Below are 15910 nucleotides of genomic sequence, written 5' to 3' on the forward strand. Positions count from 1 at the left end.
GGCGACCGAACCAGGATTTTAGGTCTGGTTCGCCGCTCGCCACTCCTGCTCCCGCTGCTCGTCGCTCCTGCTCCCGCTCCTACTCCCGCTCCCGCTTCTTCTCCCGCTGCCGTTGCTCGCCGCTGTCGCTGCTCGCAAATGCTGCCGCTATCACCGCTCACGCCTCCCGCCGCTCGCCGCTCCCGCTCCCGCTATCGTTGCTCGCAAACACTGCCGCTCGCGCCTCCCGCTGCTCGCCGCTCCTGCTCCTGCTCCCGCCGCCGCTGTCGCCGCTTGCCACTACCGTTGCCGTCGCTCGCCGCTGCCTCCTTACACTCCGCTGCCACTGCCGCTTCCTCTTTTCTCAGTCAATAGGCTCAGCACCCCTTACACTTCCTTCTTCTCCTTCTGTTAACAGTATACAGTATACTATATACTATTAATAGCATATTTTAATTTAAAATTTTAAATAATTATATTTATTAATTATATTATATATTTTTATATTTTAGCGCTCTGATTTGCTCGGGCGAGCACCTAGCACCTCGGGCGTTTTTAGACCTTGGCGCCTTTTGGCGCCTAGCGCTTTTTAAATCACTGGGAACACGTACTAGTCCACACCTGAACCAGTACATACCAACCATTTCATACCATTTCGAGTGGTACGACTTCTTGGCTTCAACAACAATACATATAGAGCATAATGGTATAGCCAAGTCTTCTAGAAAGCTTGAATTGAAACCAATCATGAGGAATCATTAAGCAATATCTTTCAGACTAATTATGTTAGATCATCAAATCATCTACAAAAATTTTTACTGTATAGAAAGTTTCATGTGTGCTCATCTCTTCATTGCATAAAAATCCAGAATCACTATAAAAGCATCCAACGACAGATCTAGTTGCTTCTACTGTAGGTCTACATGATATAGGCCAGATGTGCGAATCTCACTTAAATCTGTGCATATCATGGTTGGATTCACATGTAACTGAGCTAGAAACTCGCTGATCTGATCTAGATTTTTCAAATTTGGCCAAGATATGCATAAATCTAGATTAGATCAACATAAGGCAGGTGAGATCCACATGGATCTAAGCTACATAATGATCGATAAGACCTAAATTTGTATGGATCTAACCAAGATCCATGTAAATATATACTAGATATGCATGGGTGTGGACAAAATATAACTAAATTTGATCTAGAACTACAAAGAACAAGGCTAGGTCCCCATGAATTCAACTTAGATCAGCATAGGGAAAGATAATCTTGACTAAGGTTTTAAACTCGGTCCAACACCGATTTTAGTAGCTACTAACCAGTACAGTACCAGAGTACTGTGTGATATACTGACTTTTATCGCCTAATACCAACATAAAAAAAAGAAATAAAACTGATCTATATCCAACCGATACATTAAACAATTAATATGGTTTGATCCGGGCCCTTTGTCGAACAGATAAATAACAAGCAATATGCACCATACAAACTAGCATTTCAAACCTTGATCTGGACCTACAGCTAAAAATTACCCCAAAGAACCACAGCATTCATTTTGGCAAAGTAGGGGCCCTTGCTAAAAAGGTATGGCATATAAACATGTAATCAGACTTATGTTGTTAATATACATTATGTTGCTAATTTATAATTTATTATGTTTTTTTAGTTTTACTCATGGAATGCAATACCAGGAGGCATGGTACAGAATCACCTGTATTTACCTACCTATTCAACCTGCCGCCAGTACCTGAAACAGGGTTGAGACAATCGTTTCAAACCCAATATAAGGCATATACCCAGTAGGACACCCTCTATACTGCCCAATTCATCGAAATTCAACCATTACTGATTGGTACAGGTCAATAATAGTCGGCTTTCGGATGGTACCAATTAAAATCCTTCAGATTTCAGATTGGTATAGAAATAAGGGTAAAGACTACAGATTTCAAGTAAAGAAACAATTTCAAGAATGTATAGTCAAAAAGGACACAAAAGTTTCAGCAACTATGCTTTGGCAACTATTGAATGTAAAGGGTGGAGAAGGCATTACATATGTTACAATTTGGTGAAATTCGTCAAAAGTGCACTTCTTGAGAATATATTGGGATGAGGTAAGCATGCAACAGAAAATCAGTCCTTTGAACAGCAAATAAAACAGAAGTATCTTAGAGAACTCAAAGAGTTTGACGAGTGATCTTACTCTGGGAGCACGTGCTCCTTTTTCCTGAAAAGCAGTGGGATTCCGTAAACATGTCACAATGTCATTAATTTCCTCTCTCATTGATTCCACACTAGCAAAATCCTGCAGTCGAATGGGTGGATTCTTCACCCTCTGCAATCGATAAAACAAGAATATGCAATGTAAGAAATGGTTAGCATAGTGAAACTAAATAATGCAAAGTCAAATACCTACAAAAGAAGGATACAAAATGAAAGAAATGGTTGGCATAGTGAAGCTCAATAATGGAAAGTCAAATAGTACCAAACTGACAGTTTTTCTTTGATTTATTCACACCTTCATCTGATCAAATGCAGACCTTATTGGATCAATGCCTTCCTTCTTCCTCCGTATCGTTCTGTATAGCTTATATTTAAAATAAAATCTCTGCAGATACAGAAAATACATTATAATTTTGAAGAATTTAAAAAAGAGAATAATTAACAAGAAGACAATTATATATGATACAAGACAACCAATTAACTATTACACCACAAAACATAAGGTAAATTATTGGGCCATCTCTAGAAACAATACTACAGCCAAATCATTAAAAAAAATCAACATAAAAATATTCAAAACAATGAAAAATCTAGTGATTCATGCATTTCAATAGACTTCTATCAGTTTCTCCATCAGCATGTTAATGTTAAGTTTTACAACTATACAGTGACCAAATTTGTCCCTCATTTAAGCAAAATAAATTGAAAACAGAAAGAAAATGGATTACAGATGTGCCTGAGGTGAAATTAGTTCTCTCTATTGCCACTAGTCTCCCTTTCTGTATGCATGCCAATGCGGTCAAACAATCGGTTTTATGACATGAAATTAAGAATAAACTTATTAAAAGTAGTATAGGAATTTGAGAACTGGAATGTGAAGAGAAAAGAACTAATAACTCTAGCATCTCATTACAATAGAGGAATTATAAGTAAAGGATTGGATGCAATACAGTCATTGAGGTCTACAAAGCAGGACAAACAAAACATAAAAGCCATAATAGCAACATGAAATATCTGGCACTAGTTTGAAACGCTGCAATAAATCTGTGAAGAAGCAAAAGAATCAATGGCAAAATCATACCACTCTCCGAAATTTCCGCAAGTTAGGATCTCTACGAAATGGTCCATATCCAAGAAACCTTGGAATGTTTCTCTTTGAGAATCGAAAGACATGAAACAAAAGAAATCCAAATATGGCACTTCTCATCAAAAACCAAAAGTACCACCAGATGCTGCCTTTCTTTCTAGATCTGTGATTCAATTCAGCCACAGATTGCCATTCAAGGTACCATGTGGCGCCAACAGTTTGATATGCTTCTTCAGGCCAGGCCATGCCTAAACTCATTCTTATCTGTAATAAGAATGGAAAATATAATCTACCAACCATATTATAACACATTACCAATATTGATCAACCTAAAAGATTATTAAGGTAGAAAATTAAATAATATTTTAAATATAATCCTGTAAGCAACTACCTGCTTAGGAATGATAAACTCTACAAGAGGAAAACCAACAATGATCATTAGATCATCAATGATATCTTTTGTTTTTGAGTAAGACCATTTTCTCATATAAGATACAATGCTTGACTTCCACAGACCAACCAGAAACTGAGAAGGAGGTCTTGTTAGCACGAGAAACTGTTGTCGAATATCTAACTCTGATAATGGGATCCACATCAACTGAACAGAAGTTGGAACTCCAGATGCAAGCATTTTAACATAAAGGCCATCAAATCCTCCAAAATCTTCAAAAAGTATGTCAAACTTCTGCATTGAATTATAAATAGTTCTTCAGAGTAACAGACAAAGCATAGAAGCATGATCCTGTATAACTTTATACAGCATAGTTACTGAATAAATAAATGACTAACCTTGAGATCAACATAATATTCTTTATCTTCACCCTTAAGTGTAAGATACATGACAGCCCAGTCATGCCTAATGTGAGCTCTTCCAACTAGTCTCTTGGAAACAGCAAAAGGAACAGCCACTGGATCCATTTCCCACCTATTTCTTTCATCATTGTACCATGTCTTTGTCATCAACTTCTCCCTGTCCTTGATGATATGCCCCTGCAACAAAAATATTAGAAGATCAACACATAAATCAGTAAACGATATGCAAAGATAAAGCACAACAAAATTTACACATAATTTCAGAGTGCATCAGAAAAGATACAGCATAATGTATCCTCCACATTCCAAGGTCAGAATAATACTAATAGGTGAAATCTATCAAGTTAAATAGCAAATAACTTCAGTTTGAGGAAGAGGAGAAAGAAAAAAAGAAGAAAATCAGTTCTGAACACAGCATAATGAAACTGATCAAAAATGAGTTCATATAAGAATTATACAAGTAAAAGAAGGTTTCCATGAGGATTGAGAAGACAAATGCTGATGAATTAAGTAGAAAAAGAAGGTTGATAAAGTGGATTGCACAAGAAAATTGAATTCAGCACAACTTTGTCCTATTAGAGCCAGTACTTCAATTAGAATTAAACTGCAAAAATAGTGTTTTCACCACTTAAGTGACATTATGCCCCACAGATCCAGTTTAAAAAAACAACTACTGCTTAAAAAATAAGAGAAAAATTTGACAAAAGTGACGATATGCATAACCTATTAATCTTCTTAATTTAACTACAATTGGCTAAAGTTAAAATGGCTAAGTGCCAAGGCTACCGATAATGTGCAGTCGGAAGGATCAATATATGCAATCATACTCCTACAAGAAGAGAGGCTAAAGCTAAGCTTGACTATTTTGCCCTCGAGGATAATTGTTTTTTCTTCTTTGTCTACTGCTGGCAATGATCAGTGGATGATGTTGTATGCCATAGAAACATTGTATGGGGCCTCTGGGCAAAAGGAAAGTTTAATTTTTTTTCCCTACTTTGGGTGATCTCCATGTTTGATGTTCTGACCGTATAGGGATTTGAGTCTTGGCTGGTTGGGATATCGGCTGATCAGCCTTATTCTGGATCACTTTAGGACCATCGCTGTTCTGAAGCTCAACCGATTTGTTTTAATGAAAAAAATCAGGACTATTACTGAAGCCACAGGTTTTTTGGGACTTTTGCTGAAGCCACGACCTAATGTATAGATAAGCCAGCTCCATAAGCCTCCAGCCTTCCATGGTTACATGTTGTCCTCCTGGTAAAATCTACAGAAAATACCAAAAGAGGTTGTCAAGAAGCTCCCATGCAGCATACTCCCACAAGTCACCACTCAACTTGACAAGGACTTCAATCTGATTCCTCCATTTAGTTGATGGCATTGACAAACAAGAATTTTCATCAGATGATAAGTCATATTCAATTACTGCAGCAGGAATAGGAATAATAGATACTGTCTCAGGTTCTCAGTAAAGCTTGAGCTTTGGCACATGTACATCATAAACATGTGGATCAGCAGATAGCTATACACGATAAGAAGCTAGTCCAAGCTCTCAAACACCTGAAAGGGTCTGCAGGATGGTAGACAGCATAGGACAGATTGAAGACTATCTATAGCAAGACAATCGGAAAATCACCAAATCATTACAACCATATCGAACTTAGCCCTTGCAATAATACTACACCTTCATCTTCCTCTGTGCTACTGTCAACTTTCGCCCATGCTTCATCACATTTGATTGGCCATCCATCAAGGATGATACAATGTACTCACCTTAAATTACATCTTTCGCATGGAAATGAGCTCATGCCAAAGCGTAGATGCAAATACATTATTGTTGTCACACCCCATAGAGCAAAATATGTCACATACTCTAACCACGTGCAGGAAGGCACCAGCGCAATGGGCATATATGTCAAAGGTTCATAGCTTCCTTAGGGAATTTGGATGTCATGCCATTGCATGATTCCAAAAAGGAATTATCTTTTTCCAGAAGGGTTGTCGGTACTTCGACAAAAAATATGTAATAACTGGTAAGCCCTAGAAATCTTTGCAACTTACTAAAATAATAAAGAACCAATCCACCATCGACTTGATTTTCTTAGTCATCTGAAACTTCCAAAATATGACTTTTCCCAAACAGCTCAGTGAATAGATCCAAATATGGCTTTGCTCACTTTTTATGTACAGCCAGTGATGTCATAATACCTCCAACACACTCTTGAAAATTAATCAGGTGCTCCTTCCAACTACAATGCAAGCAAAAGCATCAAGTTCTTACTTTTTCACCAACTGCACAGAAAACAAGTTAGGATTACACGATGATCAGATGAGCCCATTCTTCAACATTTATTTAACATGCCTTTCGATCTCCATTGTCTGGTCATGAGCATACCTGTAAGGAGACAAGTCAAGTAGTTCAATACCAAAATAAGGGCGATACATTAATCATGTCCCCTCTGAGGTGATAGTTCCTTTAGGTTCTTGGAGATACTCCAATAAAAACCCCATAAAATTTTAAGATTTAGCTCATATTTATCAGTTTAAGGATTAGGTAATATTCCAAGCAAGGAATGTCATCTCATAATGACCACAATATACCAGTGTTCAGTTCAATACGTACTAATTGGTACAGGTGTCCCAACACACCAATACATACCGAAGTCTCAAAGAGAAAGAAGAAGGACAAGAGGAAGGAACATAGCAATGGAGGAATAGGAGGAAGGAGAAGGAGGAAGAGGAAGGAAGAAGAGAAAGGTGGAGGAGGAAGGAGGAGGAAAAGGAAGTCATAAGAGAAGGCAGTGGAGAAAGAAGCAGACGAAAAAGGAGGAAGAGGAAGGAAGAAGAGGAGGCGGTGGAGAAAGAGGAGGAAGAAGAACGAAGATGAGGAGGCAGTGGAGGAAGAGGAGAAAAGATGAAGCGGAAGGAAGAAGAGTTGACGATGGAGGAAGAGGAAAGAAAAAGAGGAGGCAGCGGAAAAAGAGGAAGAGAAGAGGAGAAAGAACCACGATCGGCGGGCAGCACTAGTCAGCAACAAGGGGCTTAAGGGTGAAGAGGGCTCACATTCGTGCAAGCAGGGCTCCAGAACAGTGTTAAATAGTTTTCTTTTAAGAATTTGGACCAGACTGCCCAAAACAGGGGTGGTCAGCATACCAGTTCAAACTTGAACCTATATTACGTATCAGGGAAATGGCAGCCTATGATGGTTAAAAGAAGCTCATCTTCAAGTAAAACTTTGGCTCCCTCACTGTTGCTTTTGCTTTGCTGCATTCCAGCACTCAAATGAGTTATTTCAGACGACTCAGTTGCTGCTGCAATGGGGCGGACAAGTGTTGAGAAGGCAATAGCATTGATAGAATCAAAAAATAACTAGTCACTGCTGTTCAGCCTCAAAGATGCAACAAATGGAACTGTCAGACATGCCACAGTACCAGCAGCAGCAGGTTTCTGCCGCTGTCTCTGGAGTTTGAGCTAAATGGGGTTTATGTTCAAATGTTCTGAAAGATGGATGAAACCTGGTTTAGATCAATCTGAAGTGTTGTTTTGAAACAGCAACCTGCTGCTGTTCAACGCTGAAAAGATCCCCAACAGAGCCAGTCAGCAGCAAGGACTGCTGTACCACCCAAAACGGTATAGTATGGGCGGGATGTACCGGTCCAGGTGTGCACCGGTATGCGGACAACCCCCATTTCAGGTGCCCAGTTAAAATAATAAAAATACCAGAAAAGTGGTGGAGCCCATCAAACTCAGCACTAAAAAAAAATAGGGCTCGTGAACACAAGCCCTCTTCTCGCATACAACGTTGTTGTTGTCGCCATTATCGCTGTCGCTGCTTCCCCGTTGCTGTTATTTCACGACGTCGTTGCTTCCCTACTCCACTGCCACCGCGAATCCTTGGTCACTCTGTTACCACCACTACCATCATCATTGCCCCATGTTCCTTCTACTTCTTCTTCCTAGGTAAGCTCCCACCTCTTCCCCTCCTCTTCTTCCTTCTCCTCCATCGCTTCTTCTTCTTCCTTCTTCTTCTTCCTCCTCCTCCACCGCTTCCTCTTCTTCCTTCTCCCTTCCTCCTTTTTCCTCCTCTGTTCCTCTACCACCCCTTCATCTTCTCCCTCTTTTTCTACCTCCGCAAAACACTAGCACATACCGGTGCACCGCATGTCAGTACATTGATACTGACTGGTACATACCAATGCGAGATATCACCGAAACGGGTCTGATACCCGAAATGACGATCCTTGGTCAGCAGTACAAGAAGTGTCTATTATAGTGGCATATGGTAGTTTCAATCCGCAATTCCACTCATGGTTGATCAGGTCGGCCATCGCTTGGCAAGATATTAGCCTTGTTGCACGTTAGCGGTTGCATAATTGAGGGGGATCCTGCATTCTCTTTGCCTCCAGCCAGTTTGATTTTGATTCTGTCAATGATGATGCTCTATTGCTCTGTGATCAATAAGTGCCAATGAACATCTTTTCACATTTTCATTTTGAGAATCCCAGTTCCAACTTATCATAGAAAATTCCTTTACTCTTCCAATCAATCAAAACAGTCAATGACATCCTCCTGAAAGTAGTTGAAATCCATCATCTATTCCAATATGTTCTCTGGCCTCTTGAAGCCATCATTGACAATGTATGTGGCACAAGTAAAAGTTTCATCACCCATGGATGTCATCATAGAGATGCATCAGCATGTCACTCAGGCCTAATTCTAATCCCAAACTATTAGGATTTATGACCCTATGGTTTTTTCAAATTCCAAGAGATTTCTGGACAGACAAAAATTAAAAGTCTTAGTGTTAAAAAAAGGAACAAAAAACAAAAAACGATGATAAATTAATCTTACATGGCTTATTTGTACTCTACAAACGTTCTCAATCCTAACTACAACAGACTAAAGCTAAACTTTAACTTTATATGATCCTAAGAATACTCATATATACACTGTTACCCGTTGGCCACCACTATTATAACCCGAGCCTGATGAGCTAACTAGCCTATCAACTTCGTTTGGTCTAATCCATTGACCAAAATGCTTAAGCTGAAGTTGATAGTAGTACACTCATCAGACTCTTATAAGTCAATCTTAATCCTGCCCACTTTCGATATGGGACTAATCAGGGGTGTTACAATCACCCCCACTCAAAGGCTTGACGTCCTCGTCAAGCCCCTACATAACCCAGATCAAACCCTAGCATAGTGCATGTGAGGCGTAGCCCAGTGGTGGCTCCACGCCGTGACGAGTCCTCTGACTCCGTCTACGGATAGCCCTTTCCTACTCGAGCCCCCTCACCATGCCCAAATGCTAGGTCGGCTCTGATACCGAATATTATAACCCGAGCCTGATGAGCTAACTAGCCTATCAACTTCGTTTGGTCTAATCCACTGACCAAAATGCTTAAGCTGAAGTTGATAGTAGTACACTCATCAGACTCTTATAAGTCAATCTTAATCCTGCCCACTTTCGATGTGGGACTAATCAGGGGTGTTACAACCACCCCTCTTAGGGTCAATGGATGATGGCACACATTACAGAAGCACAGGACACAACCATAAGAGAGATAGGTCATGTCAGATTCTTCCCTACTTTTGAGTGAATCTGCCAATCTGGTGGTCTAGTCAAATGAGGACTCTTTTAAGTACAGGCCAGTTAAGACAAGGACAGCTCAGCCTGCAGCTGAACCGGTATAGTTAGTGGAATTCTCAAGTGGGATGCTGAAGCCAACTGATCCAAAGTTAACCTATATATAAGTCATCTCCAGATCCTCCACAACAACTTTCCCCACAAAAGCTTAATATCTAACTCATGGGGACCTGAACAATTGTAAGGATGAACTAGTAAGTTGCTTCCCCTTCGAATTAATCCATCCCTTATATCCAAGTAGAGTTCCAACCCAGTCACAGGATGATTTGATAATGTGGCAACTGTATTCCTTCTACTATTTCGACTTACATAGACTTTTCTCAAAGCAAAATAATACTAACAAATTTACTAATTAATACCTCTGAATCATCCCTCCTGCTAATAAGTTGAACAGTTTAGAAGTAATTTTAAAGGATCATTAAGCCCAATGTCAGGAAAAGATCCATATAAACCCTTAAATAATTGGGGCCGTAGTGTATTTTATCGTTGTCTTTGTCATTGTCTTAAAGGATCACTGAGAGTAACCTAGGCAACTATCAGGAATCACCATTTGTAAATATGAATTCTTTATTTTCACAAAGGAAAACACTTCCAAAGGGTCGATCTAAAAGAAACTAAACAACTATATCATTAAACTTATAGAAAAATAATAAGGTGTGTTTGGGGGCTCACAAGTCCCCTTTGTCAATAGTATTTCATTATCTAAAATATTACTAGTCAAGAAAAAAAATCTGATTAAAATACCCTCAAAATAATGGCTCCTCTCCCCTTTTCAGCTTGGAGGAACCCTACTCTGGTTGTTTTGGAGTTCAAGCCACCCTTAGGCTGCTAGTATAAGATACATTAAGAAAGCCAATTTGACCTTGTCAAATGTCTTATAACAAATTTCCCCAAATTACACTTTCTCCCCAAGAAGGTCCTTTGGTGTCACCCTTCACAACCATTATCAATCATTCCCATTGTTGCAGTAATCCAGATATCTTCAGCTAACTTCAACCATTGCATTTGATGTATAAAAAGGCTAGACAAACATCATTTGGATATAAAAATGTTACGAGTCATCTGTGGTAGGTTTTCACTAAATCTGAGGAATAGAAAGACCTGGAAGGAATAGTTAAATGGAAATCTAAATAATCAGATTGCTTGAAATTGCAGAGAGATTGTAAAAGAATTATTATAGACTACTATGACAAGGCTTTGGGTTGCATGACCCTAAATTTACAATGTTGAAAAACTCTTAACAAGTCTAGAGAACATTAAAAAAAATCTTGATGTAATAGCTGCACTCCCTTTTTCTCTGCTAGAGTGAATACCCCAACAATGACTTCTGTACTTAAGTGAATATAAGATAGCTCTCCATAGCCATGCAATTAGAGGAAAAGGGACCCAAACACTTGAAATTTTACCAAGAATCTTAGCCGGGAAGAGTTTCTGAAACTCGATTAGTGAAGAGCTGGTTCAGCTTTGATTTGAACCGGAATGCAAGAGTTGCAAGGGATGCTTCATAAGAGCCAAATCATTGGGCATGTAACTGAAAACTGCATGCCCTCTTTGGAAAAATTCATTTCTTTTTAATTTTGTGGAAGCTCACCAATGAAACACAATGAAGCAGAAGAAAGTGACTGAAACATGACATAAAACTGACAAATCAACTGAATCAAATAAAAAAAATGTACTGGACCCTTCACGACTCAATCGAAAGTAGAAACTGGAACTCCAAACTGCTATCTAAAAATCAATTTGTGTAATTTGGATCTAACCATATTTTCTTGGTGAAGTTTAACTCCTAGATGCATTTGATGTGTTAAAAAGAACTCGTAAGGATCAAAGTCAAATGTAATTGTTACTACCAATTGGACAAGAAAAAAATGCATACAGGAAAAGATATGCAGCAACATAAATAACCAAAAGCAGAGAATTCGCACGTTAAAACATCATTATTAAATGTGGACTCTCCACAAAGAACCAGTTGATTATTGCATAATAAATATGCATATCATGCAAGAAAGATATTGATTATTATATGACTTATATTGTTAGATGTAATCCACATATTCATACTCTACAGCCATTGTTCAATGCAAAATCTAAAACGTACCATAAGCATCAAGTTGCCTAAACATGGGGTTCATAATATAGGAAAATGTACCTTTCTTTGATCCATGTAATGCCTACCATGATCCATGTTCTCTAGTAATTCCTTTTTCAAATTTGCTTTTGCTTCCTCCCGCCACTTTTTCCAACCATGAAATAAATGAAGACTAACAGCTCTGGGAATAACAAATTCTTTCTGTCCAAACATCCACTTCAATTCTGCCTCTGGAAAACCCTTCAGCACCTCATCCTCTGAAGTTTTTGCAAGGAAAAGATTTTCATCACCAAACTTCTTTAGCTTTCGCCTTAACTGAGCTTCCATATTCATTTGCATCTGTTTGGATTCTTTAAGAGCTCTTCTTATATTAGAAACAAAACCTCCAGTACTGGTTTCTGAATAGATTTCAGGATCTTCAGCTTCCAAAACTTTTGGCAGCAGCATCTGCTCCCAATAATCATTTTGGGCTGTTTCTAGTTCTTTCTTGATATCATCCCTGGACAGCCTAGTTGTCGCCTTCAATGGACTGCAATAAAATAAAATTATAAATCAGGAAACCTGACTCAACTGGTCATAAAAATACTGTGAGCACCAATGGCAACCAAGATGTATGATTAGGAACAAGAATCAAATGTTACAGATATAATTGTTTGCAATCACGCAGTGGGCTTCAAATTATACCTTGGTCAAATTTATATGCACTGCCAAGACAAGGTGTGATCTCAAATTCTCAATTACAAATTTTTGAAGGTTAACTTGACTAACATAATATATTGCATAACTCTATGACATTACTCATTAGTTCAAATGCACAAACCATCAGCAATTATCTTTCATTTGAAAGAAGTAAGCATGAATCAAATGCAAGCCTATTCCTAGTGACATGTAGGTAATGATCAACCATCAAAATGTGAAAAAATTTAAGAGTTGAAAAGAGTATATCATATTTCAACAGAATAATCTAAAAGCACTAAATTTCTAAACAAGGGGAGTAGGGCATTTTGATCAATTTTTAAAATTAATAGAAATAAATAATAAAATATTTGTACAGAAGCATCAAAGAATTAGATTAAACAATACAGATAAAGACTTCCTGATCTATGATTCCTGCTAAATTCCAAAAAAAATATAAACATCTAATTAAGCTTTGAGCATCCCTTTCCTTTCATTTGTATTGTGGACTCACTAACACCTACTTTCTTTTACAGGTAAATCCAATTTATGGCTAGACATATATAGCAAGGAGCTTTTGGCTATGCCTTTTCTTTTAATACCGAAAGAAAAGAAAATACCTTATTTGCAGACGACTGAAGTCTCTTTCTAGAAGGGAAAATGTTATAGGACATTGGAAAATAATTTTTTAAAAATTACTAATAGTATGAAGTCATTATATTACCATGCCATGGCTACTATTTGGCACAACATCTTGAAAAGTTGAATGGTATCAGACACCAAAGTCCAAGTTTGTCGGTCAGACATACCACAATATTCAAACTACATACCTTGCAACACTGTCCTGTTTCGACCGACGGCCAAATCTCTCCACTAAGAGTTCGGACTCCCTTTCAATAAATGAAAGCTCCCTAATGGCAATGCTGAACGTCAATGTCTCCCTCCTCAGGATCCTGTCCTCAATGTCCCCGACCTTCTCCCAGATATCACTGTATTCCTTCTCTGCAGCAACCAAGCTGTTCTCCAGAGCCTGCACATTCTTTCTCACACCATCACCATCACCCTTTTTTCTGGACAACTTGTCCTGCCGCTTCTTCATTGCCAAAGCTGAGTTCATAATATCCTCAGACCGTTTCACCAGTTGCATCTTTTCCCTTTGCAACTCCCTCAACTCCAAATTCAGCTTCCTAAGAACCTCTTCCTGAACCTCCTTCCTCTTCTTCTTCACTGCCCTCAAAGCCTCCCGAACGCCATCCATATCTCCTCTCGAGGATCTCACCTTCTCGATTCTCTGCAGGAGAACTGAAACATCAGCAAGCAGTTTCCGGGTGTACTCTGAAAACTCATGATCCATAGAGGCGTCACTGTTCCGTGTTTTTTCCTTCCTCGACTGCACGGTAGCCGCTACAGCAAGGGCACGAATTCCAGCAGTAGGAATTGGGAGGAAACCAACCGCGATGCAGAAGAACAAGAAAGATAGAGGCTTTCGAGCATTATGGAGAACAGTGGCGCACAATCCTGATAAATCTGGCGACTTTTCCGAGGACTGATGATCGGGAGGAGTTAAGGAAGCAGAAACGCGAGGATACGGATGCGGGAAGGGAGGAATGAAGGGTTTAATAGCAGCTCGAAAACGGTGGCGAGAGGGTTTGGAGCGGAAAAAAGGGGGCGAGAGGGGAAGGCAATAACGGGAGAAATGGAAGGGGAAGGGAGTGAGGAGGGAGGAGGTGAGATGGAGAGAGACAACACTGGATTCCATGAGCTAGAGAGAGATTAGGGCATGGGAATGGGCTATGCTTCCTCGGTTGAATTCTCTATTAAGGGATTTTGCAGCGATTTGGGAGTAGGAAAAAGAGAGAAGAGAGGAGGAAGCAGGAAAGAAGCGCACGTCGCGTGCTTCGCCTGCCCCCGAGTTCGTCAGTGTGGGTTCGGGGAAAAGGAAGACGGGGAGACGGGAGCGAGATGGGTTTAAGATAGGGTATAGAAAATGTTATTTTTTTATTTTCCCTTGGAATATATATATATATATATATATATATATATATATATATATATATATATATATATATATATATATATATACATACATATTATATTTTTATATATTTATGTTTATTTTTATATTTATATTTTTTATATTCTTTATATGGTTTTTATATTTATATGTATTTATTTTATATTTTTCATATATTTTTATTTTTATTTTTTATATTTTTTTTATATTTTTATATCAAAGAAAGATTTGATATGTTAGGCTTCTGCCCTGTTTTCCTAATACTCATAGAGTTATTATATTTTTTAAAAAATAATAAAAATGTCCTCACTCGAAAAAATAATTATTTTCCTCATCTTAACACCAAATCAATTGTAATATTTTTTAAATTAAAAAAATATATTTTATATTAAATCTGAGCAGAACAGAACAGAGTTGAAAGGAAGTGGAATCACCTCTCCAAAAAGCAGAACTACAAGGAGGTGGGACACCTCTATAAACAGATGAGCAACACCTTTCCAAACAAAAAACATAAAGAGTTTTGTCTATCAAAATTGGCTAAGTTGTGATCAGGAGTGTTGAAAGTTATAATATTTTAATTTATCAAACCAACTACCAGTATTCCTAAATAGAATTTATTATTTTAAAATTTTAATTCAATCATATGGAAGCAATTTAATTAAGAATATAGAGAAATATCAAGAGCAATACATTTGCTTTCTGGAAAAAAAAAAAAGAGTGTGAATAACTCATGTTAGAATGAGTGGAAAATATAAACATTTTGTATTTCCACTTCACTATTCCAACACAGATCATCTGGGTTGAGAAATTAAATTTTATCATGAAGTTTTCAAAGAAAAATATATATATCAGTGATAATGAGGCTGAAATTGATTATCCTTTGTGTTAGATAAAAGTGAATTTCAAGTAATCAAGAGCTAAGATATCATCCATCACAGGTTTAAAAGCCTGCTCTCAAAAGGATCAACCCACTCTTATAATCTCTTGTAGTCTTGCAAAATCTACACACAAAATATATTAGTCCGTATCAAAGCATAAACTTGAGATTATACAAGTATAACAAAACAACATTTTATTGAGACTGAAATTGAATACCTTGACAGAACCCTACGGCACAAGATAACGATGTATCGATACAGGATAACTAAGGATGCTTGTGATATTTCCTGTTTTATTTTCCCTGATAGAATCACACAGCAGAGCAAACAATTCAGAAGTCAAAAGCTTCTCACCATGGCATAGCTTCTTATATATTGCATAGAAATCCACAGGAAATAGTCAAATGGTGAAGACATCTTTACAAGCATATTAGGAGTCAAAGCACAGATATGTGGACTAATAATTTTCCTAGGGATGTTGGAAGTTGCATGTGACCAGCCCTGCACA

General features: G+C 38.1%; 1 protein-coding gene across 2 annotated transcripts in view; it reads right to left on the minus strand.

The window, feature by feature from the left end:
- Positions 1–14469, minus strand: part of LOC103993491 (probable inactive ATP-dependent zinc metalloprotease FTSHI 5, chloroplastic) — a 42531-nt gene extending 28062 nt beyond the window's left edge. The window contains exons 1-7 of one of the 2 annotated variants that reach the window (XM_009413578.3): positions 13341–14468; positions 11896–12364; positions 4077–4277; positions 3679–3972; positions 3282–3551; positions 2496–2585; positions 2181–2312 (exon numbers count right to left, since the gene is read on the minus strand). In XM_009413578.3, coding sequence (XP_009411853.2) covers positions 2181–2312; positions 2496–2585; positions 3282–3551; positions 3679–3972; positions 4077–4277; positions 11896–12364; positions 13341–14269 — 2385 coding nt within the window. In that variant the 5' untranslated portion in view covers positions 14270–14468. Of the gene's footprint in view, positions 1–2180; positions 2313–2495; positions 2586–3281; positions 3552–3678; positions 3973–4076; positions 4278–11895; positions 12365–13340 lie in introns of both variants that reach the window. The other variant, XM_065078451.1, reaches the window with a different exon arrangement.
- Between the last annotated feature and the right edge of the window lie 1441 nt (positions 14470–15910).

Source organism: Musa acuminata, chromosome BXJ1-8 (genome assembly GCF_036884655.1).
Source record: "Musa acuminata AAA Group cultivar baxijiao chromosome BXJ1-8, Cavendish_Baxijiao_AAA, whole genome shotgun sequence".
NCBI classification, from domain to species: domain Eukaryota; kingdom Viridiplantae; phylum Streptophyta; class Magnoliopsida; order Zingiberales; family Musaceae; genus Musa; species Musa acuminata.